Here is a 13,579-nt window from a genome sequence, read left to right as displayed (position 1 = left end):
ACTTGACATAACCAGTTAACCACAAGACCTGTTCTGCAAGTCTGGACAACATCTGTATCTCATATGAACAACTGTGGTTTTAGTCCCCTTTATTTAGACCCACCTTTAACTGAAGGCTTGCATTCTACTTCAAAACTCTGCGTATGAGAGAGGAAACTTTTTAGTGGCAGGGTAAGATTTTGACAAACAACAGATGTGCCTTGATTTTCTGAGCCAATGGCTGTATTCCAGCCTGACAGCTGATTAGACAGCATACACGCAAAGAACTGCCAATTAGATGTGTGTAACGCAGGTAGCGAGAGGCTATCACCCCATGAGTCCACTTAGAAGGGCTAACTGAGCCTTTTACTTTCAGACACCCATAAACTAGTTAGCGGGTGGCCTGAAGCTTAATCTAAGTGTGACTTGCAGAGAAGGGTAGTACTATGCTTATACAGCAAAAAATTCTTCATGAAACCACAACTGTATGACATGACTCCACAGTATTCAGAGCACTTTTTTATTTGAGTAAAGCACATTAATAGTTGTGTAATAATTTAGTGATTTAAACTATCCATGCAGTCAAAATGATAAAAGTACAACCCTAGTACATTTTTAAAACTGAATTCAGAAAACAAAAATTAAAACACTTCAACTGTTTATGTGATGACATTCAAAGTGATTTCATGATGCCTCCCTCTAATGGTCTGTATCATCTCAGTGATGCGCACACACAGAGGATTAGTTGTGTGTGTCCACATCAGTGAAGTAACATCTGTAGAGCACATGGGAGCAATAAATGAGTGTTGGCCCTTAAAGTGCCAAGTCATGAGCTTTGAATTTCAAAGCAGGACAGGAAGTTATCATTTCCATCCAAATCTTCTCATGTGCTGTGGGATAACTATCTCACAAGCCCCTCTGATCAAGCATGGGCTTACACACACAAATATGCATTGATTAATAATACATAAATTACTACTGTAATGTCTCCTCCTCTCAATGTAAAAACACCTGTATATTCAGTGAGATTTAGAGGAGAAGAGTGCTACAAAGAAAAAGCGATTCACCCTGAAGCAGAGCAGCTCTGATAATAGCCATAGCACTTTTCTCACGGCTGTCCTTTATACACCAAAATCAAGCTTGCAGTCTGATTAATTTCTGGTTTTGATCTCGATTTCATTCAATATAGAGTGATACAAGTCATGAATACAGTATATGCAATTTATTTTCCATGAAAAAAAGTCTTTCAACTAAAGCTATGCAGTAAACCTTGTACACTACAGTAAGCTATTGAATTTACTATATTATTATATATTGTATAAATGTATATTAGTCCATTAAAATGAGAATCTATTAAAGCAGAGAAATTAATATTGCTATTAAGATTAATATCATAACAACCATGGCTTCCACTTGTGTGGATATTTCGTTGCAGAAATTATTACCATTGTGTGCAATACACAATTTCAGGCCCAGAAAGCTCAGAATAATGAAAAGGCAAAGGTTTATTAATAAAACATTCAGCTGAATATCACCAACAAGGCACAAGACAAAAAGGGCATAATAATCTCTCTTGTCAAAACTCAGACAGTGTTTGCTCAAGGCTAATACCACCAACATTTCCTTATTATAGTGTCATATAAACATTACTTATTAACAGAAACGTTTTCTATGCAATGTAAAATACATTCAACCCTGAAAGACAACTGATATATAAAAATATATTCTAAAAGGATGAGAACAGAGACAAAAGAGTAGAAAGGATAAAAAGAGATTAACTATATGTCAAACTGCTCATGCAGTATTCACAACAAGAGTTCATCTTTCTCAGAGATCTGCAGTCCCTATGGAGCACAACTTCCTGTATGTTTGGTGTCAAAGCACTGGATGAGTAAACACTTATCACACTAGGGATTCATACTTCTAAAAAACTAACCTCATCTGATCTAGATAAATATATATAATATTATGGTTACTATTAAGCAATATAAAATAAATATGGTAATAAATAATAAGGAGCCTTTAATTGCCTACATACCCTAATAGGCACACAAAAAAGCTTGCCAAAGCTCACCGGAAGATATAATAATTATGAATGTGTAAGAAAAAAAAGTAAGAAGACTCCATTTATGTTTCAACAAGTCACTGATAAACTAGCCCTTTCTTTGCTTTCAGTTTAACAGATGATGTTGGCAACACTGACTCAGCATCTCTACAGTAGAGATGTGCCTGTTTGTGTTTGCATGTTTTATACAGATTACATAATCTGTTTTTAAATGGATCATACTAATTAGATACGTTCAATTACTATGTAAGAATTTTAATGAAATAATCAAAAGTGTTTGAAAATCTGTTAATGAATGGCACAGGAGCACGGTTTGTTTACTACACACATACTGAAGCGTGTGTGACTCTCGTGGTGATTTCAGTGTCTAAATGAGGTTTTACTAAATGAGGACAGAACTGTAAAGGTATTAAATCTTGATTAATTTCATGTTGTTATGCCTATTAATATTTTTCAGTAGAATGTACATAGCCTTCTAATACTACTACTACTACTAGCCAAGTAAAATGAAACAAGCACTTTTTTTAGGAAAAATGACAACATTTCTTCCAAAATAAAGTTTGCTTAATTTCCAATATTTAAAAGATAAACTAAATGAACCAAAAAAAAAATACACAACACAGATTTTCTGAGGGAAAAAAATCATAAGACTTCTTTGACAAAATTGAATAAAGTGAGTTATTTTATGTATGGTAAAATACATTTTAATTCATTTAAAATAAAAGCTGTTCTCATGTGTCAAGAATCTCAAAATTCAAGACTAACCATATGAAATTAGCTGTGCCATTTTACTATCCAATGTGGTGACAGCATTCCACGCAGTTACCCAGGCTGACTGAGATTTACACAGCAAGTATGCAGTCCATTTCCTCCACACATTCCACTCGTCTGAATGTAGACCCGCCAAATGCATTTTGACTGCACTTCCAGATATTCGTCTTTGCGACGAATAAGGCTATGTAAAGCTACACTTAAGTTAACAAGCTTCATTCGACTACAACATAGTCTATAATTATCCGAATCATCATCATCAAACAAGTTCAAATTAACTAATAGGGTCAGTTACCTTTTTCCCAAACTCCTCTGTAGTGTGGAAGGATTATTACTTCCGTGAAAGAAGAACGGAACGCAAAATGAATGAGCAGCGACAGATACGTTGAAAACACAACTCCATCTGCCAACTCAGAACACAGAAGAGGCTGGTGCTACAATCATTGTCAGTGACAGACAAAGGGTGTGTACTTGCGTGCTTGAAAAAATGCAAACCATGCACAGCTAAAGTATCAGTGAAAGCATCAGCGCTGTTCGCGTCATGATCACCACGTGAAGTGAAGTTTAACTAAACGTTTTAAAGTAATCAGACGGGAAGAGACAGTTCAAATACACAGACCAAGGTAAAGCGGAGCATGTCCTTTCGCCTTGCTGTCTTTATGTCTACAATTAGAGTCACAGCCCTCAGTCCTCCTGGGCACTGCTAAATTAATCCACCCACAAACCAAACATTAGCTGCAGAACAAGAGGGGAAAATACGATCAGAGGAGTCCTGGATATGGCTGTCTATAAAGAGGTCAGAAATTAAGTTTCTTGCTCCAAATTCAAAACAGGCTTCCCTGGTTTTCACAGTCAAGCACTATGTTCTAAGCAGGTGTGACACTGATAAAGATTCCAGTGACAAATAATTTCTGTGTGACAATGAATATGTCAGTGGGGTGTGATGTGGCATGCTTGATCACATGTTTGTGTGCTCTCCCAATGCACTAAATCTATTCTAAATTATATTGCTTAACACGGCAAAACAGGCCCCGATATACTTCAGTCAAAGTTCTTTTTTATTAATATTTATTTGCTTGCTACCTTTGCTTTCATTCTTGCCATGGCTTTAGAAAATGTTTTGTATAACTCTTGGGTCACTGACTAAAGCTTCATGGTAATTTCTTTGAAGGAATTAATTTTAAAAGTCTCTCATTCATACAGGTTCGGATAAATCTATGGCAGTTCAGCATACATATATTTATATTAGTTTCTGCCTGATTTTGTTCGAAATTACGTCATTTCAGTTCCTTCTTCGATTTAGTTTAAAGTATATATTGGGCCTTAATTATGCTCTTTGGACCTAACATGTTAATTTATGGTTGATTTGTTTGATTTCAGGCATACTGTTTAGTCATGTGTCTTGAGGAAAGCCCTGATGTCATTAACAGGTATTGATTACACGTGTCGTATGCAGTTTCCCTGACAACTACACGTCTGATGTTGCCAAACATTAAATCAGCGGTGACAAATAATATGTTGTGTGTATAGATACAAATGACTAGTATATTACACATCAATCCTTGCACCACATACTATACCTGCGCTCCAAAATCTAGTGAGCTCACTGTGGAGACAACATTTTCAGGCCTTATCTGAAATGTTCCTCCAAAAGTTTGGCCATCTTAATTACACTGCCCACTAAGACACCTTGTTTTGGCAGCTTCAAATGTATACTACATAAAGAAAGGCAAACCTTGAATTTATAGAATAGAATCATTATGTTTTATTAGAATTCAGATATTTTAATATTAATATTTTTATGTGCCTATTTTCAACAACCACATAAACGCAATATAACATGAACATTTAAACTCTCTGAAAATTGTAAATCTTGTAGACATCCAAAAAAAGGCATTTTAGTTTAGTTAATTTAGCTAATGAAATAAGAAATCTTTCAAGATTTTAGGATTAACTCATAAATTGACTTTATCCTTTTTTTAGTATAATTGGTTGACTCATTGGCTGTATCATAGCTCCACCTTTTTTGCATTCAGATGAGATTCACATTCATGAATCATCTTACATCAAACTTCCATCACCCCTCTTTTCAGGCTCAGAACTGACAGCAGAAAAATGCCAAGCATCCCATTTACTAAAATAACTTCACTGAATCAGTTCTCTTTAAGAGCCACATTGATTAGAGTACAGCGAGGAAATAATGTGGTGTTGTGGTGGGATGTGCGATGCTGAGCTGCTGTGTAAGCAACATCCCTTCTGCATATAATTAGGCTTTAGGCTTTGCACACACTCACGAACCCACACCGGCTACATAAGAACTAATGGTTCACCGATCACTTTTTAGAGCAGAACCAAATCATACATTCAATCTGTCCCATTATTATTTACCCTAGTGCCTGGGCTGAATGCGTTTGAATAAGGAAGATTTAAAATCCCCCTACAGGTTGTCAACAGCATGAGGTTGAGTAAATGATAAAAAATTTTATTTCGAGTGAACTAATCCCATCTTCTCATCTATCACAGACTCAGTCACACACACACACACACACACACACACACTGCAACAGCTTTTGAAAGCCAACCACTCTTGAATGTCTCATATGGCTGAAAGTGGAAGTGAAAGCTTCAACGCAGGTTCTAACAGGAAGACTCAAATGCCATGTTATTCAGTCTGACCTTACTGTCTCACTTGTTTTTCAGGTGATGTAGCCGAAGGTCCCCTTCCTCAGTCAGGGGTTGGCTGGCTTTAAGCTGCCTTCATCTTTAGGAAGGATCTGCCAACCTATCTCATGGCCTGAACAATGGACAGTTTACGCCAAAGGACTTTATAAAAGGCCTGTGGCTGGACTTATATGAGTCTGATCATTATTTTTTTACAATAAAATATGCAAAGCGTTCATCTGCCTCCTGAGTCTTTCTGGTAACAGACCTTCTTTTTCCAGAGGCCAAATAATATTTATAGTGACTTAATTTGATGTCAACATGCGTGCTTTCATTAGAGCAAAGAGCATGATGTGACAAGGAAGCTGGGCTGTATAATGTTATTTCTTCTATACATCATCAAAGTTAATTTACTTTATCTGAAGAACCAGTATACACCGAACCAAATCAGAACACAGACTTTGGTGCCATGACTGAACAACAAACCCAACAAATCTTTGTACTATCATAAGTGTGCATGTCGTTTTCACATTCTAACTTAAAAATACACTTGCTCTGACGGCAGCAGATAGCCTTCCAATAACCAGGTATACTAAACATGCTTCAATTAAAATGCCTAAACCTAAAAACCTAAACCTAAAACCTTTGTTTTATCATTTAAAAATGTATATCTTCTGTTTACTTAGTTATAGCGATTGCTCCGCTATGAGTATAGCTACTTATTTGGATATATATCTTTTTTTGGGCAAAGGCGTCCCATATGAATGATACCGACATTATTTTTTATTTTTTAATAAGTATCAGTTCAGGCAACATTTATGCACGGGAACCATTTTAAAATTAGCGATTTGGCACCCAGAGAAACGGCACCCAACCCTAGTCTTAACCACTGGTAGGACCTCACAAATTCCAGCATCACACACAAACACTCTACATTATAAAAAAAAAAGAAGGCATTTAACTTTCATCTTTTGAGACAGCAGGGTTTTATTGTGATCAGGATTCGTAGAAATGCAGAGAGCTCTATCTAGGACAGTGTGTTCTAGAGAGCTTAGCTGTCTATCCCAGAGACACACTTGCTATTTCCTTTGATGGTTTACCCAGAAAAAACTTGAGGGTGTAATTACCTACAAATAGCTAGACACTGGGTGATTTAGGGAAGTTTTATTTTGCCTGTTTTTACATTTATTTCGGTTGGTGAAAGAAGACGTATGAAAGACGTATTTTTGAATAAAAATGATTTGTTTTGCTCTGTTTGTTTTCTCTATCACTGTGTAATCACACTGGAGAACAGACTACGCCCAAGTCTGACTGACTTACCATGAACATGCAGTAGAGCTCTAAACATTTACTCTGTAAAACGGCATCAGTAGTTCAGCTTAATTCTATGGTTGCAAAGATGTACTCAGCTGCTTTAATCTGACATACACAGACTCGAAAAATATACTTTTTTCATTTTTGCAAAAATACACAGATCAGAAGTGGACTCCCTTATTTTATTGGTTACCCTGATGTTTCTTAATGAATCTTGCTTCCGAATAAAAAAAAAAAGGCAGAATTGTGAGGAAAAAAACAGAATTATGAAATACAAATTTGGAATTGCAGAAAAAATAAAATTCATACAATTCAGAATTTTGTATTCATATGATAAAAAGTCAGAATTGTGAGAAACCAAATCTAAATTGCGAGATACATTTTTCCCACGTAGAAAATGGGCTTCTACAGTTTCAACCATGAGGAACAACCCCAAACTAATCAATATGGCTGCAAAACCAACATTATTCAGTTACGCCATTAAGATGCGCACATGACAGCACCATGAACCAGGTGCTTTACTATCCCATAATGATGCCTTACTGTCTGTTTTAAAGGTTTCACTGCTCTGTTCATGAGAATATGCACCAGATGTAAAATGCAGCTTTGTGGTCGCATCCTAATGTGTGTGAGCACTTAATAAGCCTTTAGGGATCTATTAAAATTCAGAAAGCAACTTCTCACAGACGCCCATAGTAAAAACAAGAACTTCTGCTACCGCTGCACAATATTCTAACCAAGAACAAATGCTGAGAAGACTGGAGGTGCTCCAAAGCACACAACTAAACACAACACAGCTAAATGATAAGCATTTCCAGCATACACATTTACACGGCGATCGACTTTTTATTAACCATAAATTTGTTAACCAAAGCATGAAAGCAACGTAAACGCTCGCCAACTTAAGTCTATCGCCTATTGCCATAGCAACGGCTCGCCGCTCGAACCTTATTTGAACGGGCTGGACTATTTGTTCATAACATTATCCGCATACGACATTATCGAGAAGACGCATGCAAGTGATTTTTCGCCGCTTTATAAAACGTCTACGCAAACCAAGCAAGTATCAGTCAAAAGTTTTTTGTTGACAGTTCGGGTGCGCGATAATAAAGCCTGACGGATCTTCCTGCAAAGTTGACCAGCCTGAAACACTCAAGAATAGATAGATAGATAGATAGATAGATAGATAGATAGATAGATAGATAGATAGATAGATAGATAGATAGATATTAAGTGATTTGTGTGAATTGGCAATACATTTTTGACACTAACATAGCTGCGTGACAGTAATTATGTTGCCAGCGTCTGAACCAGTGTAACACTTAAACACTTCACAGTTGAGTTTCGTTGGCATTTCGGCTCAAAAACCGTATCGGAGTGAAATCATTTGAACGTGTCATGTCAGATCTTGTCGACGCATCTCAGCAGCGACTGGTGTCTCGGAACTACTGCAGTCTCCCACCGCTTACTGTGACTGTGTCGCTATCCGAAGACATCACGCGACATAACGAACATAAAATGACAGGAATGTATGAGCTTTGACTCACTATCCTTATCAGAGCAAAGGGCCGGTGCGAAAGCTCATCAGTCGGACGGCGGTCACCGTTAAAAACAGCAGCTCGCACTCTCGCGCGCAACACGACAACATCCGTTGATAAAAGTGCGGGTAAGTACAGTGCTTGTCCCAACGACGGCTGTAAATGATTCCGTGAAGTGATAAAATGCACTAAACGGAATGACTGCGGTGACAATATAACATCCAAAACCAGAAAAACAATGATAAATTGAGGTTGAGACTCACCTGTTCCCGAGCGACGAGGAGCGCCGCCGACGCTGTCACTAACCGAAGATGCTCGAGCGCCAACGGAACTCCTCCGCTAGGGGCAGCGCGCGACACTTTGGTGCAGTGAACGAGGGGCACGCTGGGAATTGTAGTTGGTGTAGTAGCTGTATTTTTTCTAATACATAAGCAAGAAAAACTATTTAAAAAAAATAACCTATTTAATTACAATATATTTTATGTTTAACTGCGTTTTAGCTGTTTGTATTATTTATTCAAGAAATAATGACACTGCAGATATACTGTGTCTTTAATAATCACAAGGAAAGTAAGTGATTTTGAGATTCAGTACACACAAAAACTCGTTATATAAACGTCACAGGACTGTCGTAATAGGTGAACTGCAGTGGTAATGCAAAGGTCACCTCCCTTTCTGTCGAATCTACAGAACCAATTATTATTTTTAGAAATGTGTACAAAATATATGGGTTGTGAAGCCCTTTAAATATTTTTCTGTGACAAAAAAAATTGCATCGCATATAAAACACCGTTGTAAGTATTTACGGGACTTAATAACTAACCAAGACTATTTTTGTCATTTAATTGTTTTCTGTTATTGAAAATTGACGAATGTGTTCTCGTTGAACGTCTGCGTGACATGAACCACACGCTTTCAACATGGCTGCGCCCGCAAAGAGCACGGAGGCTTCAATATCAGTTTCTACAGGTCAATCTGCAACTGCTTCAGCGGCGGAAAATGTTCCACTACAGTATAGTCTTATTCTGGACCACCTTATCGGTGACAAAAGGCAAATTAAAAACCTGAACCCGACTGTTATGGGAGCTTTACCGAGCCCTCAGAAGACAGATGAACAGAAGATGATCGAGAGGGGAATGGAGAGCTGCGCGTTTAAATCACTCATAGCATGTGTTGGAGGTAATTCACTGACAACCGCTCATTTAATGTGTTTTATATGTCCTGCGCATGTTGCAAAGTTACCAGATCAAATCCGTGTTGTCCTGTCTGACAGTTCATCAGTGAACACGGTATACTCGAGTATTAGACTTCGTGTTATCTTAATAGTTCAAACTAAAAGAATAATGTGCGCTGGTTTTGTAACGAGGAGATATTACCATGATCAATATGTATTTCATTCATAACCAACAGCTCTAATGCAGTATTTCTGTCGCCGGCAGGGTTTGTGTTGGGAGGTGCTTTTGGTGTCTTCACAGCAGGTATTGACTCGAATGTTGGACTTGATCCCAAAGACCCTCTAAGGACCCCCACAGCAAGAGAGGTGCTGAGGGACATGGGGCAGAGAGGAATGTCATATGCTAAAAACTTTGCTATTGTGGGTGCTATGTTTTCATGCACGGAGTGTCTCATAGAATCAGTAAGTGCCTTTTTGTCGTGTTTTGTCTGTCTGACCACCTGGGTCTTCAATTTTAACATAAATTGTTTTCGTAAATCTAAATCTATGTTGTGTGTAAATTATGTATGTAGAGAACAGCTGATCAAATTTACTGCCAAAACAACAGTTTTACTTCCCATAATGCAAAAACTACCATTTCTCATTTCTTATTTGTGCATCCTCATTTCCTGTCTTTACGTCAAACCAAATTGTATACTGGAATATTCTTGATCATTCAAGCATCACTTCAAAATTCATTACAAATATACAACTCACATAGTTTAAAAGAGCTTCCTGCTTTATGAATGATTTATTTAAGCTTCAAAAGTCAAATATAATTATGTGTCAGATGATAGAAGTGGACTTTATATGAATTATAGTTCCTCTCAAAGCTTCCTCAATCCTTCGTCCAAGTGCAATTAAAGAATCTAGTATATTTATATTTAAAATTATATATATATATATATATATATATATATATAACTGGCTCATGAGCTGAAGAACGGGGGAGCAAGGAAACATTGATTTGAGTATTAGGAAGCATCCCCAGTCTTCTAATCATCATATTTTTTATTGATGTAGACTGTATGAAATACTATATTATAGCACAGTGTTTGACTTTATCAAAATTCCCCCAGTATCACAGACAAGGCTTAAAATGAGACTAAAATGTAAATCTGAGCTGTTTCAGCTGAAAGAAACTTGCACCGATTGATCTTAAAACATGTCAGTGCCTGTGTTTTGTCTTAAGATACACACCAGTAAAGCTTTTTTCTAAAAATGACTCAAATATCCTGATTGAACTATGGCCTACTCCTGGTTTTAGGCTAAGCCCTGTCTGAAACTGGCCATTGAGTTTAATATTGTTTAATGGCTCCATCTAGTGGTGAACAGACTTTCTAATCAGCCATTCTTTAGATGTTTTGCGAAGATTTTTAAGTGGCTAATTTTTCAGTAATGTTCCTTCATCCGAATGGTTTTATTTCTCTTTTCTAGCATCGTGGGAAGTCTGACTGGAAAAATGCGGTGTATAGTGGCTGTATAACAGGAGGTGCCATTGGATTCAGAGGCAAGTCAGTTTTAAGAGTTAGTTCACCCCAAAGTGAAAATTCTGTCGCTAATTACTCACCCTCATTACGTTCCAAACCCGTAAGACCTCCGTTCATCTTCGCAAGACAAATTAAGATATTTTTGATGAAATCGGAGAGCTATCAGACCCTCCATAGACAGCAACACAACTGAAATGATCCCGATCCAGAATAATAGTGAATGCATCAGTGGCTCAACTTTTTTTGTTTTGTTTTTGCTGGGAGAATCCTTCATTTTTGGCTGAACTAACCCTTTAAGTGTAAAGCATGTGTGCTAATCTTATATTGTTGTCTGGACTGTATAAATAAGCTGTTTCTCTCATTATCAGCTGGTCTTAAAGCTGGAGTTCTGGGCTGTGGAGGATTTGCTGCTTTCTCCGCTGCTATTGAATACTACCTCAGATGAACAGCAGCTTCAGGACTGTTACCCTGTTCCATTGGAAGACATTATCACGGGGGGGACATTGTGCAATCTTCTTCTGTCCCAGCAATCAAGAGGCATTCCTTCCCTCCAGAAGAGAGTGGGGTGGACCAATAAGACAACAAGCTCATGTGGCTTTTTTGTGTGTTTGAAGGGGGTCTGATGATGCACATCACCTAAAAACCTCCTAGGATGATATTTGTACATAATTGGACCTAAAACGATATGCTTTGTGCTGGTTGTCGCACCGAGCGAGATGTACAGCGTTATACAGTGTCTGCGGGAAAGAAAAATAATAAAGAGTGGTATCAAGTAGCTTAGGGGTGTATGAAATCTTCACATTTGTACACACTTGTTGCCTTGTCGTGTAGCCGAGGACCGTTTCAGTGAACCATTAACACACAGCTTAGTAAACAAAGGCTGCTCAGTTTAAAAGAATTCACCAAATCAGATTTATTTTCTTTCAAAGTGGTGTTTGGATTTACAAGTCTCCAGAAAATAAGCTCAATCAAGTGTTTATATTAGTTTCACTCTGCAGCCCCTTTCTAAAAGGAGAGATCTTAAAATGTCATCCTACAAACAAACAAACCTAAATATTTATATGAAATCTGATACAATATATATATATATATGTGAAAATGTTATCAAAAATAAGAGGCAGGGAGTGCTAAAGGTTGTGCGTTAGGAAATCAGAATGAAATCATGCTTTGAGGTCAAGCTGACGTAGCAAGGAAGTGGGTTTCCTCGCCAGGAAACAGATAATGCAAACATGCTTCGGGCTACTTCCCAGTTCTCTGAAAAGTTTCCTTTCCCACTGGCCTTTGAGTTAGTAATGCTGAATTAAGTTTGGAGATGCGACCAAGGAATGGGTTTGAAATAGGTTTTCATTTCTGGACCACCGATGAAACGCTTTTAAATCCATGAAAAAAAAACATCTAAAGCGCAGTAGATGGGTTACTTGGATTTGAACTCACCTTATATAGAAGCTCACTAATTTTATGAGGAAGGGACGCCGTTCAGAAAACTGGGTAACATTATAGACCTTCAAAGTTCAGATTTCCTTAGTTTGCAGTTATACTAATGCAAGTATGAAGACAATATAGCAAGCATACAGAACTTAATTGAAATTATTTTAAGACTTAAACGGAAGCATGTTTAATGGACAAAGTTAGCTGTAACAATTTATTCAAATTATACACAGAAATCAAACCTACTAGTATAAATAATTAAAGTGTACAATACACTGTGATACAGGTATTTATTTTTTTAGTTGCGTAATGTACTTTGATCGTTAAAAAAGAAAAAGTGAGCAGAGATGGTCACAACCTAAAACACCGCCTGCCCAGGGCTCCTGTGCATTGAGCTTGTATCAGTATCACACACAACTTTAATACAAGGCACTGTATTTACGAGATTCCAGACAACACGTCATTTGGGGTAAAACTTTTTAGATTTAATAGCTTGATTTTCTTATGATCTCCTCTGCTTATATTTGCCTTCATCCATTGCTGTTGCAACCAGTTGCAGTAAACTATATAGCTCCGAACAAAGCACCCATCAAACCAGCCTTTTGATATGTATTATATTCAGCAAGCTGATATTAATTCTGAACTCCTACACCTCTTATTCCGCCACTTCTGGCCTTTTCACAAAATCCGTTTAAAAACATGCCGGTCATATATTTATTATTTAAAGAGAAAGAACTCCATTTCGCGACCATTAAGCACTATTTTATGACAAACATTCATTTCTCATTTCTACTGAAAAAAACAAAACAAAACATGCTTTCTCAAAGCGGACTTTTGAAAGAAAACCGGCTTAATGGCTGTATTTTGTTACTGCTTTTAGGAGTGAAATGTGATCCAGACATGTTTTAATCAGAGTGACCGAGTTTGTCATTTTCAGTAAATGAACTAAAACTGAGCCTTATATTCCAGTGAGAAAAATTCCAGTCTTTTTGCTTGCCTGAGCCATGAGCGGAGTCAGTCCGGTAGAAATCGCAGTCTCCGTGGATGGCAAGCAAGGAAAAAGGCAATGACAGTTCAACTACGTGTTACTCGTCTGTAAAAAAGTGCCTAAAAGAATCTT

The 13,579-nt window shown here is 37.4% G+C and overlaps 2 protein-coding genes across 3 annotated transcripts in view; one reads left to right on the top strand and one right to left on the bottom strand.

Annotated features, from left to right (window-relative positions):
- The window catches only part of LOC122345215 (cytospin-B-like), an 80,272-nt gene extending 71,526 nt beyond the window's left edge, over window positions 1-8,746 (bottom strand). The window contains exon 1 of one of the 2 annotated variants that reach the window (XM_043239125.1): window positions 8,592-8,746. The gene's annotated coding sequence lies outside the window, so the exon portion shown is untranslated. Of the gene's footprint in view, window positions 1-3,110; window positions 3,238-8,591 lie in introns of those variants that run through there. The other variant, XM_043239126.1, reaches the window with a different exon arrangement.
- A 462-nt stretch (window positions 8,747-9,208) lies between these two features.
- LOC122345218 (mitochondrial import inner membrane translocase subunit Tim22-like) lies at window positions 9,209-11,808 on the top strand. Its single transcript, XM_043239133.1, has 4 exons — window positions 9,209-9,507; window positions 9,768-9,964; window positions 10,979-11,051; window positions 11,400-11,808. Exons 1-4 carry the CDS (start codon window positions 9,249-9,251, stop codon window positions 11,474-11,476), a joined length of 606 nt encoding a protein of 201 aa, XP_043095068.1. The 5' UTR covers window positions 9,209-9,248; the 3' UTR covers window positions 11,477-11,808.
- Window positions 11,809-13,579: the final 1,771 nt, after the last annotated feature.

This window comes from Puntigrus tetrazona, chromosome 5 (assembly GCF_018831695.1).
Source record: "Puntigrus tetrazona isolate hp1 chromosome 5, ASM1883169v1, whole genome shotgun sequence".
NCBI classification, from domain to species: Eukaryota; Metazoa; Chordata; class Actinopteri; order Cypriniformes; family Cyprinidae; genus Puntigrus; species Puntigrus tetrazona.
This window is presented reverse-complemented; position numbering and strand designations above follow the sequence as displayed.

Excerpts from the sequence above, each read along its gene's own strand:
- LOC122345218 (XM_043239133.1), top strand. The coding sequence starts at position 9,249 with ATGGCTGCGCCCGCAAAGAGCACGGAGGCTTCAATATCAGTTTCTACA. Across the intron at positions 9,508-9,767 it reads ACTCATAGCATGTGTTGGAG|GGTTTGTGTTGGGAGGTGCT; the intron begins GTAATTCACTGA and ends TGTCGCCGGCAG. Across the intron at positions 9,965-10,978 it reads CGGAGTGTCTCATAGAATCA|CATCGTGGGAAGTCTGACTG; the intron begins GTAAGTGCCTTT and ends TCTCTTTTCTAG.